This window comes from Belonocnema kinseyi, chromosome 8 (genome assembly GCF_010883055.1).
Source record: "Belonocnema kinseyi isolate 2016_QV_RU_SX_M_011 chromosome 8, B_treatae_v1, whole genome shotgun sequence".
In the NCBI taxonomy this organism is placed as follows: Eukaryota; Metazoa; Arthropoda; class Insecta; order Hymenoptera; family Cynipidae; genus Belonocnema; species Belonocnema kinseyi.
Window position 1 is genome coordinate 28,556,301 of NC_046664.1, and position 21,166 is coordinate 28,577,466.

Below are 21,166 nucleotides of genomic sequence, written 5' to 3' on the forward strand. Positions count from 1 at the left end.
ATTCAGACAGGCCTCACTGTTTAAGTTTCGATCCCCCCGAAATCAGCCCAAGGCCATTTAAAGGCAACCCCCTCCACTTGAGTGAAAGCGAGAATTTGGTGTATATAGTTATAATTGTAACTATTTTGTTGAAAATTCGACCCTTCTCCTTTATAGTTCTTCTATTTGATTGTAAATTCAATTGCTTGGTTGACAAATAATTTTGTCTAGCATGAAAATTTATCTCCCTAGTTGAAATTTTATCTTTGTAAGTTTAAAATTCAATAATTTAGTTATAAATGCAACTGCGCAATGGATAATTTATTTTTTGTTTCTGGAAAATTGATTTATTTGCTTATAAATTCATCTTTGTAGGTTAAAAGTTCAACTTTGGCGTTAAACATTACACCTTTTTTTTAAAGTTGAATTATTTGTCAAAAATTTTCGAATTTAGTTAATATTTATCTTTTTAAACAAACATTTTAATATTCTTTCGAAAATTTCTTTTTGGATACATATTTCTCCCTTTTGTATTGGAAATTTATCTTTATTGGCAGAAAACATTCTTTAGAAAATGCAACTGCTTCTAAAAAATTTCTATCTATTTTTGATTGAAGATTCAACTATTTGGTTAAAAATGCAACTATTCTTCATTTTAGGATATGAAGTCGATTAAAATATTATTTCAAACTTTAAAAAAGCGTCACACAGTGCTTCCAATTCTCTGGTCTTTTCTTACTACGCAAGTGTCGTATCAGCAACCTGATTGATTACTGTTGGCGCGCTCATTTAAAAAAATTAAATCTGTAAGCCAATTGTGTAAAACAAATAATAATAATAATAATAATAATATGCACCAAAATGTTAATAATTATTTCCATTTTATGTTTGCTGTAAAAAAATGCCTTCCCAAGTGCAAATTGCCGGAGCTGAACATACGGCCCAGTGTTGGTCGAATTTTGACAGCCAAAGGTCGGCTAAAGTTATTGGGCCAATTTCGGCATTTTAATCGGCCCAGTGTTGAGCCAGTGCTGGCAGCCTATATTGGCTATCCATATTTTCCGATCCTCCACCGATGCTTGGACCAGTATCGGCACTTTACTGCGCCAAGTCTCACTTTTAGTACGGGGAACCATGTTTCACAAGGATCAGCCAAAGTCTGACCCAGTGACGGCACATTACTGGGCCAAGTGTCTCTTTTACCACGGCAAACCATGCTTTATTTAGATCGGCCCATTGTTGAGCCATTGCTGGCAGCCTATATTGGCAATTTATATTTGCCGATCCTTCACCGATGCTTGGCCCAGAATCGACACTTTATTTCGCTAAGTCTCACTTTAAGAACTTAATAAACAAATCTTACACGAAACATTAAAAAAATTTATTAAAAAATTGTTAAAGTTCACAATGAAATTTGTTAAGTTCTGTCATAAAAAAGTTTTTAATGTTAATGAAAAATTACATTTCCTGTCATTGCAAAAAGTTGTAAAGTAGGTTACAACGGAAAAAACGAAATATTACGTGAAGAAAAATTGTAATCGATTTAAATTATTTATTCAAAAATTATTTTATTGCTATTCCTATTAGCAGTTCGTGTATTTTACATTTACACAACGTCGCATAATAATAAATAATTAGAAAAAGAGAGCTTAAAATTTGATTTTTTAACTTTTCTGAACTACGGCTTATGAGGATGACTTTTCACAAAGTTTCAAGATGTCAGTTTAGCGCAGTGGTTAGTACGCCCGACTGCTAGGCGATAGATTTAGGTATGTAGATCTAGGTTCGATACCCCGTAGCGTTAGAAATTTTATTTGTAATATAATGTTCAAAATGTGATATATGTATTCAATCTAAACAGGATCATTAATATTTGTATTCAATGTACTCCAATCAATTAATATTTATTTTTTAAATACCTTTTTTGTCATGTCCTTAGACCTTAGACTATAGCAGTATTGATACCCAATGTTGGGCCGACAATTGCAGCCAAGCCTTGGCTGCCAAGCCAAGGCCATAGTTATCAATCCGGCAATAGCGCGACGATGGCAGCTAGGTTTGGTCCAATACTGGTACCTAGTGTTGGGTCGACAATGGCAACCAAACCTTGGCTGCCAAATGCAGTCCATAGTTATCATTCCGTCACTGACGCGATAATGGCAGCCGAGCTTCGGCAATACTTTTGCCGACTATGGGCCAAGGTTGGGCCGTTTGTGACTTCACACAAGGGTTTCTTTAAATTTAAAATCAATCATTTATTTTTAAGTCCTGGCAAGACGTATCTTTTTCATGACCCGTAAGCTTAATTAAAAAAATATTTTATTCATTCATTTTGTTTTATAAACTTTAAAAAATAGTTTTTAAAATATCCCCTTTTTCACATCGGTTTGAAAACGTAAATATCTAAAAAATAACTTTTAATAGAAAAAAATACCTTCAAACTGAAAAAAGTATGGGCTTTTAAAAGAAAATTTTTGTCTTTTGTTTCAGAATCACAGTGCCACTTCTTCAGTCACATCCGCCAGCCGAAGGAGATCAAAGTTGTTACGAAAAACACTTGGTAAGTCGACCTCTCGGTCTTATAATCCCCGTTATCCTTACCGCTTGTCGAGTAAAGTCGTCCTTTACTAACATTGCATTACGATAACGCCCAATCAGCCAATAAACGGTCAGGGCAGGGCAGATATATTCGAACGTTCGTTAACACGAACAAATGTGACTGTTTTCGCCTACGCCAACGCCACCTGTGACCTGCAATCATCCGATTTATCGCCGTGCCGACCGCATTCTACAACCTGCCACTTTTTTCGAAATTATTTATTTTCAAGTGCAAAGAAGTGACCGGTTAGGATGCACCTGCTTAACCTGACGTAAATAAATATTTGCTCACTAATAACTGGGTAAATGGTAAAACACTGTTAAAGAAAAAGTGAAATTATATTTTATAGCAGGTATAATAGGATGGTCCAAAAATGCATTTGAACTTACATCCACACTTAAAAAATTCAAACTTTCTGTAGAGTTCTCGATCATTTTCAGAAATACTTCCGAGAAATTTTACCAAAGAAAAAATTGTTGCAAAAATACTCTTCCCCCCACTTTTCAGAAATTCAATTTTTTTTGCTCAAAACTTCAACTTCAGAAGTGTTCTTGAGTTCTCCGCTAACATAATAAAAAAATAAATAAAGCACGTAAGAGTTAAAACAGTTTCAAATTCGCTGATTTTAACTCAAATTTGGTCAAAAGTTGCATGAGTTCGGATTAGAGTTCTGTTCCCCTTGGAAGAGTTCTATACAAAAACTGCTAAAGGATTTTTCGATTAGACCAAAATTCAAAAAGCTACAGCTGCTCAAAATTACTAAGAATTTGGAATTAAAAAATGTTTACGGTTCAGCGAGTTCTAATCAGATTTACCCCTCTCCCGGAAGAGTTCTATTAAAAACTTTGACACCACTTTTTGATTCATTCAAAATTAAAAAAGCTATAGCAGTCTCAAACTACCCAACAATTTTTAATAAAATAATCTTAGAGTTCCAGGAATTCTGATCAGAGTTCTGCCCCCCTCCCCCGAAAGAGTTCATTTAAAAACTTCTGTACCACTATTTGATCAATTCAAAATCGAAAATGCTGTAGCAGCTTGAAATGACCCAAAAATTGTTATACATTTTTTTAAGAGTTCCGGGAGTTCTGATTAGAGTTCTATCCCCTATCCCTCGTGTAAAATTTTTGTAAAAACTTTTATCACTTTTCCATCAATTTCAAATTCAAAAAACTATAGCAACTTAATGTAGCTACAAATTTCTAAATAATAAAATTGCAACAGTTCAAAGAGTTCTGATCAGAGTTTTGTTTCCCCTAAAAGAGTTCTATAAAAAAAACTTGTATGACACTTTTTTAACAACTTAAAGTCCAAAACGTTACAGCAGCTTAACGTGAAGCGAAAATTTTGAATAAACATTTTCTTAACAGTTCCAGGAGTTCTAATCAGAGTCTTGTTTTCACGCGGAAGAGTTCTATAAAAATCTAACATCACTTCTCGATCAATTGAAAATCCAAATAGTTAATTCTTATTTTTTTGCGGTTTGTCTTAGTAAAATTGTTTGTGATTTATAAAATATTCCTTTCAACTAATAATCAGGTGCTGAAGACCTGATTGTTTACGTTAGATTGTTTACGTTAACAATGAATGATTGTTTATAGCAATTTTCTATTAGCATAGACATAGAAAGTCGCGCTTTTATTAATTTTTTTAATTTTTCAGTGAGAGGGAAAAAAGGCTGATTGAGGTTAACTTAAAAAAATGTATAAGGTATTTATAATTGATTTAATAAGCATAATTTTTTTAACAATTTTTTATTGTTTATAACTGTTTTTTTTATGATGATAGAAATTCGCGTTATTTGCAGAAATATTCAACTTTCCGTTAACTTGTCAGTAAAGATTAATGCAAGTTCACAAATTATTTGTATAAGAAATTTATCATTGTTCATAACCATCTTCTCTTAGAGTAATGTTAAGACAGTTCCATTTTTGTTTCTGATTTTTTAAACTTTTTTTTACTGTTTTGTTCTGAAGAAGTAACCTATTACTCTGCATTATCCTAATTATTCCATCTTTTGTTTATCATAAATGGAAATTTCAAAATACTTTTCTCAGAAAAAAATGAATAACTATTTAAATAATTATTTCCTTTGATATTTGTTTATTATTAGTTCATAACAGAGAGACTAAAGAAAATTTAAAATATCGGAAAAAATTAAAATCCTCTAACATTATCATAACGGATTACCGTTCCAAATAAAGATAAATTGTTTAAACAATTTTTTATTAAGTTTTAATGAATTTATGAAATATCAGTTTGAATTTAGTAAGGCTAGTTGTTTATTTTATACTCCAGCGTACAAATTGTGGTTGGAATGTGGTTAAAAGATTTCATAATTGGCGGATATTTTTTAGATTTTCAATAATTAATGTAGAAATCCGCGGGATTAAATAAATCTGTTTTGAAAATACAAGAAAAAATTAACTTGAGCTCAAACAAATATTTAAATTCTTTTGTAATATCTAGAATTATATTCTTAGAACGAAATTCCTAGAAATTCAAAAAATTGCAAAATTTTTACAAGCATATATGCAGATATTTGTAATGAAAATACAAAATAAAACAAACAAATAAGGAAAAGAAAAGGATGACCACCAATTTATTGTCCATTGTTTTCTCTCACCTTGCTTTATTTCTATGTTTTTTAACCTTTGCATAACAAATATTATGCAAAAATTTCGAAGCAATATAAGATCAAGTTAATTTTGGATGTTATGTTTTTGAACTAGGAAACTGATGTGTTTTTTTTTCTTCGATTTAATGACGGTTTTTTATCTAAAAGTCTGAAAGCAAAATTATTGGCGGCTCTGAACCTTAATTGGTGTAGGTCATCATGGTAGTAATGTGGGTAAAAGAGTTTAGATATTAAAAATGTTGTTTAATTAAATAAAAACACGAGAAAAATCTCTCAGAAAATTGATTTTTTAAATGAAGCGTTTTTTCTAAAAAAAAGTCAACATTGTTGACTTTAGCTTTGGCTTTGCATCCTGGACATTCTTTCAACGTAATGTTTATGCTTATTTGTTCATTTTTCTTGAGAAAGTTTTTAAATCCGATTTTTAAAAAAATAAAGCAGAGAAAATGTAAGCCATTAGTATTTGCAAAGATCCGAAATCGAGGCTTCTAAAAGTAGAAATAGTATGGTTTTTTCGTTAATCTATAGTTATACAAAAAGAAATGATGTATTGTTGTACTGACGTGGTTAATTCATACTTTTGATGGCGTCCAATCGAAATGGATAATACAAATCAATAAATTATTTGATGAAATTTTTGTCTGTCAACATAATTAATTAAATACACAGGTATAATTTAAATACAAGATCAGTCCTGTCTTTGCAAATTGATACGCAAAGACTGTGGAATTTTGGCTATCCACGGAAGGGCGTTCTCCGCCGTATTAAACGGAATGAGATCGCCAACAAAAAAATGTTGGATGTTAAGCTATACAATCTGTATTTTTTTTTAATTTAAGAAAATTCCATAATTTTTTTTCCTTACTTTAATAAATTTTACTAAAATTGAGCGATTTTCCTTGATTGTTTTAGAATTTTTAGATTTTCTATACACCGCCTATATTGGGGATGATTTACTTTTGGAATGATATAGAGTAAGATTTATGTGCCGGCAACGCATGTTAATTTAGTCTTCTATTAACACTCACTGTAGATGTACACAAAAGTTTTTTTAAAATAAAATTTGTTCTGAAAAAAAATCTGCTTATTTCTCTCCGCTGGGAATCGAACCACAGAACTTTAGATTGCACGTCGGGTGCATTCCCATTAAGCTAATAGAGAGTTCGACAGAAGAAACCTTCTTCAGAAATACACGCATTATTATGCCAGGTGTTAGAATTCAATTTTTGCAAGCAATTAGTATTATCATTAGAGAATAATAGAATTTTTTAACGTTTTTACATACTAGATGAAGCTATGAACTAGATAATGATTTTAAATTAATTTTCTTCTGAAAATAATCTTCTCATTTCACTCCACTGGGAATCGAACCACGTAACTTCAAATTGCTGCACGGTTGCTTTCCCATTAAGCTACTAGAGAGGTCAAGAGAATATGTAAGCTTAATGGGAAAACACCCGGCCGGCCATCAAAAGTTCTGTGCTTCACTTCACAGCGGAGCGCAAGGAAAAAATCTTTTTCTTAGAAAAAATTGAATAAAAAAAAGGTAAATTCATAGCTCCATCTGGTCTGTAAAGACGCATAGAATTTGTATTATTCTTTAAAAAAATACAGATATTTTTACACAAAAGTGTGATTAAATAAAAAAATTGATTCAAAGATTTAAAAAGACAGAAATAGAAGACACCCTGTCTCTATCGCTCTCTTTCTATCTCTCAGACATAAAAGAGAGCTGAAAGAATTTCAGTAGCTACCGGCGGAAGAAACCTTCTCATTTCTCAATGTTAAAATTTTTTATCAATTCAGTAATGAGCTTCACCTACAAGTCCCAACATGTCTCCGGTCAGCGTCTTGAAATCGAGTAAAAAGTATCGACTACGAATGCGTGTCGCACGACTGAGAGGGGACAACGATTTTATGCGAGATACATTAATGCTACATGACGCGTACAATCACCACATACGCTTTTCCGCGAAGTCCGTATCGTGAATTCTGATTCTTGCGTAAGCTATTTCAAAGAAGACTCCATGTGAGTTTTACAATCAATTTCAGGGATACGTACGAAATTTTCTCTAATTTCTGTTTGGTTTCTATTCAATTATTTGATAAAATAATGATTCCGCCTAAAATATCTTTAATGCCAAAAAGCTTCCGTTTGAGACATATTCCGATAACCTTAAGTTTGGCACGTGTTGCCTGGATAGACCTCTGTATTTTTCTTATTCCTATTCGTTTTCACGTGTAATTAATTACCTACTCAAGTAAAAATAAGAAAAAAATAAGGCAGAAAAAAATGGACAGGTAAAGACATTTTTTTCTTTTACTTTTATGCTTTATTTCTATTTATATTATAATTATTATCATAATGAAAGGGAGGGGAATAAAAATAAGAGATGTAAGGAAAGTGAGAGAGCAGAAAAATAGAAGTGAGAGATGTGAAAAATGTGAAGAATGTGAGGGGTTGAGATGTAGAGGTCGGAGAAGTAAGAGAAGTGGAGGGGGTCAAAATGTGAGGGACATGTTGCATAAGGAATGAAAGTAGAGGAATTGTGGAGAGACAAGGTATATAAGGGAGGGGTAAGGCAAGGGAGGGGAGGGGATAAGAAGTAGGAAAATTGTAAGAGTGAATTAGGGGAATTAGATGATGGAGAAGTGTGGGAAGTGATGGGAATGGAAATGTGAGGTATGATGGACTGAAAAGTAGAAAAAGTGTGTGTAAGTGTGGGATGTGAGAATTGGGGAAGTAGAGAAAGAACAAGTAAGGAAAGTGAAAAAGTAGAAATTAGGAGAAGTGAGGGATGTGAAGAATGTGAGGGTTTGCAATGTAGAGGAAGAAGAAGTGAGAGAAGTGAAGTGCTTTAGAAAGTGGATGTAGAGAATGGAGAAGTGAGGAAAGTAATAGGATTGGAAGTATAGGATGTGAGGGGCTGGGAAGTAGGAAAAATAAATGTAAAAATGGGATACAAGAGGAAGAGAAGTAGATAAATAAGAAGTAAGGAAAGTGGGGCGGAGGTAAAAATAGGAGAAATGAGGGATGTGAAGAATGTTAGGGGTTTGGATGTGGAGAAGGGAATTAGAGGAGGGGAATCTGAGGTGAGGGAAAGTAGATGAGGAAAAGTTAAGGATAGGGAGGGGTGAAAAGTAGGTTAATGGGGCTTTGAGCAGAGAGAAAAGGGAAGTATTGGAAATGAGCAAAAATAAGAAGATGAGAAGTGAGTAATGTGATGGGAATAAAAGCAGGAGAAACAAGGATTCACTTTCTAACTTTCACATATGTGTATGCAAGATGCTAAGAGGATATAAAAGGCAATTTAAATATAAAAATACAAAGGAAAAAAAACGTATAGGCGCCAAAATATTCAAAATGCTTCATATTTTAAACATTCCCATATAAAATATACAGTGGTGTGGCCAGACAACATGTGCCAAACCAAAGTAGATTCAAATTTTTCTTTCAAATTATAACTTATGAAATTTTAGGAAAGGTCAGAGAGTTTAAAGTCGCTAGATTAATCAGAACTACACTAAAATAAAACTATTTAAATTTCAAATAGTCTGGTTAGATACGTGTGCCAAAAGGAGGGTTAAGACTTTTTCTCATAAAGATCCTTTTAGTAGTTAAAAATAATTCAATTCATTTTATACATATTAAAACTTGACGGGATTATATTATACCATCAATCTCCGATACCCAGTAATGGAGGGGAAAACAGTCAGGTAATCTGCCGTCATAATCCAGAGTAATTCGGAGTAATTCAAGTAATCCAGACTTATTAGAGTAACCAGATTAATCCTAGGAAATCCAATTTTAATTATAAGTAATCCACTTGAAATCCTGCGCAATACAGTTTACTCTTCTGTAATCCACTTTTAATCCTATTGAATTCACTTTTATTTCTGTCTAATATACTTATAATCTCAGATAACCCACGTCTAATGCAGAGTAATCCATCTGTAATCTTACGTAATTATAGTTCACTTTACCACATTCTTAGAAGTTGCTTCCCCCTCACCCTGCAAAATAAATTTAATCCCGGAAAGTTTTAAAATGTTTGAAATTGCTTTTGAAATTTTATTTTAAAAATTAATATTGGGTTCTTTAAGAAAAAAGATTCTTAATATAATTTATCACGAATATTTTTTTCTCAATGAATTGGCGAATTTTTGCAGATTCTTTGCATAGCAGATATTTTTGGTGGGAGTTGATGTTTTTTTTTATATAAAGTAAGTACGCTGAATTAATTTTAATAAAATTAAAAAACTAATTAGCTAAATTTAATTAAGCGACTTATTATTTGAGTTAATAATAAAATAATTCAATAAAACCTTTTTTTATTTAATGAAAATTTTCCCAGCGTGTAGTACTGAGCGATACGACAAAGTTTGTTTGAAATCATAATATTCAGAAACAATTACTGAATTTTTAAACTGTTTACTTCAAACCAATCTGCTACTACAACTGCAACTTATATAAAAAAATAACATTATTATATATTCAGTCTAATCGTAAACTGATTTTTATACTTATTTAGGGTGAAAGCTGAACCGGGAAATCGGGAAATGACCGGGAATTTTTCGAGACCAGGAAGAACCGGGGAATGACAGTGCATTTATTTTTTAACCGGAAATTTTATTAATTTTAAGAAGAAAAATATTTCCAAGTCCTATTGTAACAGTTTTTAAAAACAATTAGTTAAATTGTAATCTTTTTCAATTATAATATCATTCAGTTTACAATGCGTAATTTGAAAATTTAAGAATTTCCAGATTTAACCGTTAATACTTAAACGGTTTTAATTTGAAAATCTTTGTGATTTAAAAAATGTAATTTCCAGATTAAAACCTTATAAACTATTTTGAATATAAAAATAGCTTTATACTAATATATTCGTAATTAAAGTCTTTTATCAAGTTAAAAATATCGTTACAGTCAAAATATTCCATTTTTAACGCAATTATTTTGAAATTTTGTAATTAGGAAAAATAAAATCTATTTAATATTTAGCAATATTTTACTGTTCATTTGATTCTTTTTTGACTATTTTAGAAACCTTTTAAAATATTAAAATCATTTTTCAACATGTAAAATAATTTTAATTTCCCTTAAAAACTCAAAAAAATGTTTTATTCTTTTGAAGCCTTTCAAAATTCTTGAAAATCTTCTAAATTTCTTATTTGAAATCTGACATAATCTACATTTTGTTTTCAATTATGCTGCGGCTATTAGTACTCAAATTTTGGTGCGAATAACCGAATTTTTTCGGTGCATACACCTTATTTAAATTATCTGAAATTATTTCAAATTTTTAATTAATTTCGAATTTTCAAAACATAAAGCGATTCAAAAATTTTTCTACACAAAATAACAGAGTTTTATAAAAATGGTAGAAGAATTTGATTTGTTTTAAAATATATTTATAAGTTTTTAAAAAATTTCGAAAACAATCTTAAATTTGAAATTTGTTTTCAAACTTGTATATTTCTCAAGATTCTAAAACAAATTTTTTTAAGCTTTTTAATGATGCTTCAACTACTTAAAATGAAAAATTCTAATTTTGAATGTTTCTAGCCTAAAACTGCTTAAGATAATATAATTAAAAATTTTTTAAGGATCATTTATTAATTTTGTAATTTAGAACATTAAAAATAATAACGTAGATTTATATTTTTGATACTAAATTTGAATCTTTAAACTTTATGGTTAGTAAAAGTGAAAAATTCTAAATTTCGCTGTTCATCTGCATTTCATCCTAAATTGTCCAATTGAAAAGTGTTAATACCTAAATTCCATTTTATACGTGTGAATTATTTTTTATTACAAAATTTTAAGAAAAAATTAGGCAGATAATTAGTAACATGTTCTAGATACTTATTGTAAAAATTTTCGATATCTTGAATGGTTATTAAAATTTTACCATTGATGTCGTTTCTAAATTTTCATTTTTTCATTAAACACGTAGAATTTCAACAAAATTTCGAGATATATAAAATGCTTGGAAAATTTTTTGATAATCTTTTTCTACTCAATTCTCATTAAAATGTTGTACTAACCGGTCTAACAGATTGACTGATTAATAGATATAATAGATTACTAATAGATAACAGACTTCTCGTTAACATTTTGTTCCAATCTGTTTAATAGATTAGTATGTAGATCTATGCGCTGTTCGAAAAATGTTTTTATTACGCTTTTTTTTTATCTCACAGTTTGTGATGCAATAACATAAAACTACGCCTCACCTATTTTTTAGTGACTGTCCCGTTAGCACCTAAGTTTCACTAAAATTGGTTGAGAATTGCGGCGACAATCGACAAAACGTCCAAAATACATGATGAAACCAGATAAGGATTTTTGGTAGTTTTTTTTAACTTGGCGCCAATTCGCTACATCGAACATTAATGTTTAAATCAAATATAATAGAATAATTGTATGCCTCGTTAAATTTACAATAGAACTTTAACCAACTGAAGAATACGTAAATTTTCCAGAATATTTTAAGAGTGTAGTTTAGCAAAATTTCGCATTCGATTACCCTTAATCGAAAGGCAAGACAGGTCTTGTTTATCCATCTGGTGCAAGTCCGAGACTCAGGTAACGACGTTTCGCACTTCTCTAGTTTCTTCTCGCACCGCTTTTAATCTTATCAAAGGTACGCTTTTGTCAGTCGATGCTCTCGAAGTCCTCTTTTATCGACGTTGGTCTCCGCAACCAGTTTCGATTCTTCCGCCTTGCCCGGTAAATTGCACTTCAGCCGCCCGGGATGCACGCAGTCTCCGAGTATCGAGATTAAGGCAACATTCAAGCCAGATTACGGTTTTATACATTTTTCGAGGAATTTAATTTACATTTTTCCAACAAATATATCTGCAGTCATTTGGTTAGATAGAAAGTCCACTTACATCTGATTGCTATCAGCTGTTCTTGATGACAGCTGCCATTTTTATAGTCACGTGATACTGCATCTAGTGATATCGCACGGTTAACCTCGATTGCACTCAGTCCAAAGGTACTGGCACTCCTTATTTTGTTTTTGATTTTTTTCTGCTATGTCTCTACGACTACTTTAAGAGAAGAAAGACACAAAATCGCTACACCCATTTTTAAGAAAAATTAATTTTTCTGTTTTATTTATTTTTTTTTATTCTTTGACAATTTTAACCATAATTAGGATCCAATTATAGATACTTTAACCCCCGATTTTATACTAATTATTTCTCCAAATATTTAAGTTTTTTATTTAAACTGAAGTGCAAAATAATCCCTAATCTATTTAAAAAAATTTTTTTTTTTTAAGAATGGGATTTTCAAGAATTTTATACATGTTTGTGCGAAAAAATAAGTATTTTCTTATTTTAATTTTCCAAAAGGAAAATTAAATTTCAATAAAAATATTGACCTTATGGGTTAAATAATTTTAATTAATGTTACAGCAACTGAAAACTATTTCAATCATATAGACCAGGCAGTAATCTTTTAGCATATCTGGTTGACTTTTGTCTATTTTAAAACCCCATTTTTCGAGCAAAAAAACTCATTAAATAAATTTTTTATTGCAGTTTTTTCTTAAAAGTGCGGCATTCTTTTGGAATTTCAGTATTAAAATATTCTTAGAATACTTGTGGGAATTCGTATAATTCATAATTTATTTTTTTTTAATTATTTTTAATTCGTATTTTGCAACTGAAACAAACAGTCGAAACTGGATTCTTAAATCAATAAATTTTTCACACTAATAAAATTAATAGTTTTGAATGATCCAATCTGTAACACTTGTTTACTGATGAAACCAGTCATTTTGATTGACCTAATCTTTGATTTTCAGTGAATAAAACGGTCATATCCAGATAGTGCAATCAGTTAATTTAACTGACCAAACCATAAATTTGCAGTGATTAGAACTGTAACGTTCATTAATTAAATCAGTGATTTTAGGTGTAGAAAGTGACTTCTCAAATCACTGAATTTTATTAAACTTATAAAATAAATTATTTTGAATTATCCAATATGTATTTTTTAATAATTAAATAATACGGATTTGATGACCGACTAATTGGTCACAAAAGCTTAATAAATTCAGTCAATATGACATACTGATTGACCCGTTCATTTTAAATGAAACAATTTATAATTTTTACTTAATAAATCAGTAATCTTAAATGGTCTCATCAGTAATTTAAAATACCTAAATCATTCATTTGTTGGATCTTATCTTAAATTAAATATCTTATTTTGAATGGTCTAATGAGTAACTCTTACTGAATAAATCCGTCATCTATGGTTAATTTAATCATTTATTAAAATATAAGAATTTACTAGAAAATTTCAATTTGATAATAATTTAACTATATGATTATAATTTTTGTTGCATTGATGCAGTCAACGATATCGAATGTTATATTTTTAAGGGATTTTAACGATTTTTTATAGAAATTTCCAAATAAAATTTTAAAGGTCCTCAAACTTTGATTTTTTAATCTAATCTTGCGCGCAACAATATATCAACAAACCTAGTAACAAAATTAACAATTTTGATGGTATAGTTTGATTGTCTTAGAACACATTTCATAAAAAATTTGCTATTGATTACAATTAATACATGCATACTTGAAAAAACATGAACAATCACTTTAATACAAAACTAATAGTTATAAACAATGTATTTGAAGAAATTATTTAGTATGTCAGTTTTTCGTAAAAATGAAATATATTTTTTCTTTTTAAAAAATCATCTTTGAATGAAATGTTGTCATCCCAAAACTAAATTTTCTACTATGAAAATTAGTAGCCTGCCTATTTAACTTAAAAAGCTAAAAAACTGTTTATAGCTTCATAAGTTCTTTAAGGAATTCCAAATTTTGACCATTTTTTATTTATTTCACAATTATAATCATTAGTTACAATGATTATTTTGCCACTATATTCATTAGTAGGTTTTTGTATGCAAAATTAAAGAAAAGATTTTTAAAGGTTTTCAAAATTTAATACTGAGAATTTATAAACTTAATTCAAAATCTGTCAAGGCGTAGAGTAAATATATTATTAATTATATATATACATTATATAAATTATTATACAAATAGAATCGAGTAAATAGTAAACTTCTGGTTTTAACAAATTTAAGTCGATATGCTTGTATAATTTAATTAGTCAAATTTAAAGAGAAAATTACCTTTAAATTAGTCTTTATTCAATATATTCAATATACGACTGATAAATCAATCAGAAGTGACTTAGAAAATCAATCATTTTGACACAGTGAGGAAATCAGTCTTGAATTATCCAATCTGCCACGATCACTAACTAACTAACTGTCCAAATCAGTCATTTTGAATAATCTAGACTGTAAATTTTACTTAATAAATAATTTATGTTGAAAGATCTCATCAAAAACATTTATTTCATAAATCAGTCTTTAATATTTAGATCTAATCATTTATTAAAATATAAGAATTTAATGAAAAATTTTAATTTTTAAATCATTCAACTATTTTCATATTCACTTTTTTGTTGCATTGATTAAATGAAATTGAATAATTTAATCATTTCGCCGGGCATTATTCAGTCCTCTCGGACAGAAAACCTTCTAGTTTTTGTCGGCTGTCTGTCCGTCCATCCGTCATACTTTTTCCAACATTGGGGAAAGTAGGGGAAGTGGGGGAAATTCATGGTGGGGAATTGGGGGAAGTGGGGGTGCGATATGGACAAGTATGGGAATTAAAAGAAATGAGGGGAGGGAAAGTAGAAAATTGAGGGGAAATTAAGTGAGTGAAGGGGCTTAAAGTAAGGTTAAAAGAGTGGAGTGGAAGTTGGGCTGTAAGAAAAAATAAAAGAAGGGATGACGTGAGGTGAAGTAAGGAGAAATAAGGGAATGGAAAGTAGATGCAGTAGGAAAGTAAGGAGATATAAGGTTGGGGAGTAAGGGACATGGTTTGGGAGTAGACGAAGGAGGAATAATGAAGAGAGGGGGAAGAGAAGAGGGCAGTAGGGGAAATGTGGTCAAGAAAATTAGGGGTAATGTGGAGAGAAAGCCGTTGGGCAAGTGTAATGAAGAGTGAAGTGAGGGAGTCTTGTGTGAGAATGTAGAGGGAGCAGAGGAGGGAAAGTATAGAAGGATGAGGTTTGGCATAGTTATTTACGTCCAAATAGACTACGAAACCTGTTTTTATTGGTACGTGCAAGCTACTTTAACTAATTTTTTCTATTTGGTTTATTCTAAAAAGCTTAGAAAGAAAGTAGAAAAAGTAAGGGTAAATGTGGGAGGGGAGGTAAATGATGGTAAGTAAGGAGATAATAATTAGGGGAAGTAAAGGAATATTAGGATAAGGAAAGTAGGAGAAGTGATAGGAGACGGTGGAGGGTGAAGTGGAGGAAATAAGATAAAATTTTCGAGGGAAAGTAGCGGAATTTAGGGGAGCGAGAGTAGGGTAAATTCGCGAGAAGTAAGAGAAATGAGTCTACGTGGGTGGAGATTGAGGAAATTAATAGAAATAAAGGTAAATACGTGAGCAAAAGTGAGTGTTGGTGAAGGGACGTAAGGAATGGGAGTTTTACCTGGTGAAGCGAGAAGAGGAAGAAGTTGGGCAAGGTTTGCTAATGCTGAAGTGTGAGAAGGGAAAAGTTGTGGTATCAGGGGAGGGAGAGTATCAAAGAACAAGATTGTAACGACTTATTTACGTCCTAATAGGTCACGCAACCCTTTTTATGAGTTCGCGGCGCTTTAATAATTTTTTATATTTAAGGCATTTTAAAAAGTTCAGGAGACGAGTAAGGAAAGCGATGGGACTTAGGGCAGAAAAAGTAAGGTAATTGATGGGAAATGATGGGATGGAAAATAGAAGAATTTTGTGAAGAGATTGTATGGGGAGTGAGAGGACAAAGGTGTAGTGTGGGAAATAAGAAGAAATTTGTGAAGGAAAGGAGCAGAAATCAGGGGGGAAATGAAGGTGAGTAGGGAAGGGGAAATTATGAATCATGGAGGGAAATAGAGAAAGGGGTGTGTTAGCTGGGTCAGCGATGAGAGGGGGTGAGAGAGGAAGAATTTGGGAAGGGTGGTGAATATAATGTCAGGGAAAGGGAAGTAGAGTAATGTAGGGGAAGCCTCCGTTCTTTAATTTTTTTATTTGTGTCGTTTTTATAAGTTTAGAAGCCATTTCTAATATAAAAAACAAACTCTTCGTAATGTCAATCTGAGTATCTCGTGTCTCTTTGGATATCTCGTTATCCAGATGGTCAATTAAAGCTACAATGACATTTCTGATATGGGTTTATCTGCCGGAAATCAGTGAAGAGAATGTTCATTGTTTCAAACATTTTTCAGCTTGGCTATAAGGGAAAGTTGGTTCAAAATAAGTAAAGCATCATCAATCATCAACAAATAATAGCAGACATTTGTGTTTGAGTGTGTATGAGGTGTTCCAGTATTCTGTACAATAATCCATTTCTCTTGGTATGTTGTGCCTGGGTAAAGCGACTTCGACTTCCCTATTCGACCACAGAGCCTATCACGCGATTCGTCGAGTACATTACACCGTCAATTGCGTCACTAACAGAAAAGGCGAACACGACACTGGCTTTTTGCGGGATATCGGTCCGGGTCCGGCAGGAGTCTGAGGTGCGTGTCACGACACGGGTTGCCCATTAGGTGGACCCGAGCTCCATCAGATTAGATTCCGTTCCGTATATACCTATATATATATATATATATATATCGTTCTACTGCAACAATAGCCCCAAGATGTCTCGTCCTCGCCTCGTTTCCTGGATCGGTGCATCCTTGGAGACTCTTTGCTTTGCATCACCCTTCGAGAAAAGAAACGAGTATTTCTCCATTTTTTATTTCAAAAAATTCTAAAGCGAAATTATCTTGTAGGCCACTATAGGCTCATTAAACGTTAACCCCTTAAAAAAAGTGCAAATAATGCAATGAAGACAAATCGCTAATAAACAAGGCAAACTGCATTGTAAAGAAAATTTTACTTTGCACAAATAAATTTTTCAACAAGTCAATAAAAAAATTAATTCGGGACATTATTATGGGACATTGTAAAAAGTATGTCTAATACTGGGACAATAATAAATGTCGTCGAGTAGCTTTTATATACTGATATAAATTATAAAAATAAAAATTTTTTAGTATTTTTTATGTTCTTATGAATTTATTACCATTAATTATTTTTGTTTTACCAAGTTATATATTTAGTGAAAAATAATAAAAAGTACAGGTCAAAACCTACGAAATAACGGCTACAAAACTTGCTATTTTTTTTTTAATTTTCCGCATAACTTTTATAGCCTTGTATTAATTCAATTTCCTACACTAAAAAGTAATGTTGTTACACATTTCTAATACGTTTAGAAATAAAATTCATAACTGATTTTAGCGATTTTATGCATTAAGATATGATTATGTTAATGTTCCGAATTTTTAAAAATTCTCGACAAAGTTGCCTAAAGCGGGACGCGAATAAAATTTGTAGTATAGTGGAATACTTATTAACATTTGTTCATGAATTTTTAATTATTCAAACAAATTGATTTTTTACTTAGCAATATTAATTTGAACAAAAATGTTCCGAGTAACTAATACAAGGAAAATTACCATTTAATATGATCCATATAAAAAATATTTGAATTAGTTAATTATTTTTTTAAATTCATTTTGCTTCCGTAAAAATTATTACTATTTTTTAAATTATTACTATTTTCTCAGTGGAATGATTGTAAATATTGTTAAATTAATTTGTATACGTTTAAACAAATTCCATTCGTTTAAAAAAGGTTATTTTTCTGAAAATTTATATATTTGGCAATTAATAATCGTTAATAACATAAATTTATTTTTAAATATTTTCCAGTTGTATACACAATAAATCATTATATATTTTTAGCAACCTTCAAATTTTTTGGAATGTTATTGTTTAAATCAATCAAAGTTTGTTGATAATAAATAATGATTGATTGTTAATACAATTGAAAAATATTTAAAAATAAATTAATGTTATTAACAATATAAAATGCCAAACTGATAAATTTGTAGAAAAATAACCTTTTTTAAATGACTAGGGAAGAAAACAAATTTTTTTTAAATTCAAGAAAATTCAATTTGTTGAAATAATTAAAAATGAATCAACGAATGTTGATAAATACTTTACTAGACCAATATAAATAATTTTTCGTAAAAAAAGGACGAGAATACACAGATTGACATATGTCTGATACATGGAATTCTGTATTGGATAATTCTCTACGAGCCTCTATACTTTCTCCGCATATTTTCCCAAACCCCAAAAAATTATTCAAAACACTCAATAAAGTGATTTTTCCCATGCATTTTACATGCGAAACTTCAACTCAAAACCGGCACCTGTTAAAATCAAAATTTGAAGAAGAAAAATAACAGAATTTATTTTTTTTTATTTAGAATTAAATGGGAAGGGGGGGGGGGGGTTCGTTGCTCTAAAAAAATGGTTTTCAGGTCACCCCAATCATAGCTAACTTCTGGCTCATGATATTCATGCCTTGACCACGAAGCAAATTGTGTCGGTCTCCTCATTTGGTAGACGGCTTTGGATCGTTTGAACTTTGAGAGACTTTTCTTTCTTCCGCGTGGAGAACGCTGCTAGTTGGTACTTTCCACTGTGGCGGAATTCTCTCCAGGCTCTCACACACCGGGTGCCATTTGTCCCGGAATTGCCAACCGGAATCTATACTTGTTAAGCGAATAAATTCAATTGGAAACGAGGCTTTTTGCCGATTCCGAGCAGCACGCAATGCGTCTTAGCGACACTGTCGCGTGTTGCCTATACGATGTTGCAGAATCTGTCCTTCTTGTTGCCAGTCTCGCACGTACAACGATGTATGAAGGAAAAAATCCACTTGCTGGTTTTCAAGTTTTCTTGTAAGCTAGCACAGGTCGCACGTACTTGGGGTGAAGTGTGAATCAATGTCTGAAGAAACCTTGTTTGTAAACATCGACATGATTTATTTATTTACTACTTGTATGGAAGGCTTTTTAAAACCGGATTGGCATACATGTCGCGGAAATATTGTACATAAATTGGCTATTCATAGGGTACAGTTATTTCGCTTTCTTCGTTTAAAATATTTTGATAAATGGAATGTATACTCTCATCCTAATGAAAAAAATATACAACTGCGTTTCTATCAAAAATGAGTTTTTTATATCCAAAGTAGCCGTTTTAATTGGAAAAAAATTCCCGGTCATTTTCCGGATTTTTCTGGATTAATCTAAAAACCCGAGAGGGAATCCAGTCCAACCTGATCTCATCAAATTCAATTAAATTAATTCTAATCCAATTAAATTAATAACAATCCATTCCATGTCAATCTAATTCAATCCACCCCAATCCATTCCAATTCAATTAAATCTAACCCAATACTTTTCAACCCAGTCCATTTAAATCGAATTCTTTCCAATTCACTCCAATGTTATATAATTAAATCAATGAAATCCAACCCATTCGAATTCATTTCAATCCATTCCAATTTAATCCACTTCATTCCACTCCAACCCAATCCAATTAATTGTAATCCAAACCAATCCACTTTATTCCTCTCCAGTACAATCCCATTCATTCCAAGCTAATCCACTCCAATCCATCCGACTTTAATCCATTCTGATCCAATTCATTTCAACCCAATCCAGTCTAATTCAGTCCAATTCGATTTATTCCAATCTAATTCAATTTCAATCCAATCCAATCTAATCCATCCCAATCCATTCCAATTTAACCCCATCCAAACAATTCAAAACCAATCCACTCCGTGACAATCCACTCCAATGCATGTTATTCCATTTCAATCAAATGCAATCCACTCCAATTCACTCTAATTAAAAGGGTTCACACGAATGAAAACATTTTTATCACATCGCCCTCATAAGTGCAATTTTAGGTACTACAAACGATACCTAATATAGCACTTTTTAGGAGTAGTTGTAAAATTTTCAACTTCGGGTACAGCGTACTATAAAGTAACTGAGACTGTGATCTGATTGGCTTATGAATATTAATATTAATTTAATTTAATTAAAACTAGTGTGATAACAAATGATGAGTCACTCGCCCTTCGTCTCGAGAATTCAGTGAGATTAGATTGGAGTGGATTAGATTGGAATTAACTGGATTGGAATTGAGTGGATTGGAGTGAATTGAATTGGAGGGGATGGGATTGAATAGGATTGGATTGGATTAGTGTAGAGTGAATTGGATTAGAGTCGAGAGTATTAGCGTGGATTGGAGTGGATTCGATTTCTTATGAATAAGATTGGATTGGAATGTATTGAAACGTATTGGATTGTAGTGGAATGGAGTGCATTGGATTTGAAATAATTGCATTGAAGTAGATTCGATAGAATTAAATTGGAATTGAGTGGATTGGATTGAATTGGAATGGATTGAGTTGAATTAGATTGGATTGGAATGAATTCTTAAAGGTGGCCAAAATTGTCAAAAAAAAATGTGAAAGACTTCAAGTAAATCTTTTAGAATTTACAGGCTCTTCTAAAAACGTTAGGAAAAATTGGATTCATTTAAAAAAATATTTACCTAATTCATCCTTCAATTTTGAGAAAATCTGGGATTTTTGAAAAAAAATCTTCAAAATATTTCAGATTTTCCTAGAAGTTTTAGGAAAATATTTATTTATTCTTTTGAATTCTGAAAAAATCTACATGTTGTTTTGACCTAAGCTGTAGCTTCTTGCACCGTAATTTCGATTCGAATAACCGCATGTTGTCGATACGCACACTTAGCTTAAATTATTTAAAATTATATCAATTTTCCCGAAAAATAATAAGTGTTTATTTGTTATTTATACTCAAAAATTCATAAATTTCTCTTAAAAATAAACATTTTTCAAATATCTGGAAATTCTTAAATTGTAAACGGCTTTACAAACGTTTTGTCAAATCTATTATTGTGCACTTTTT

General features: G+C 31.2%; 1 protein-coding gene across 1 annotated transcript in view; it reads left to right on the forward strand.

Annotated features, from left to right (window-relative positions):
- LOC117178420 (coiled-coil domain-containing protein 186-like) overlaps positions 1-21,166 on the forward strand; it is a 250,099-nt gene that overhangs the window by 6,851 nt on the left and 222,082 nt on the right. The window contains exon 2 of the mRNA XM_033369847.1: positions 2,470-2,539. Within this exon, the coding sequence (XP_033225738.1) occupies positions 2,470-2,539 (70 nt within the window). The remainder of the gene's footprint in view (positions 1-2,469; positions 2,540-21,166) is intronic.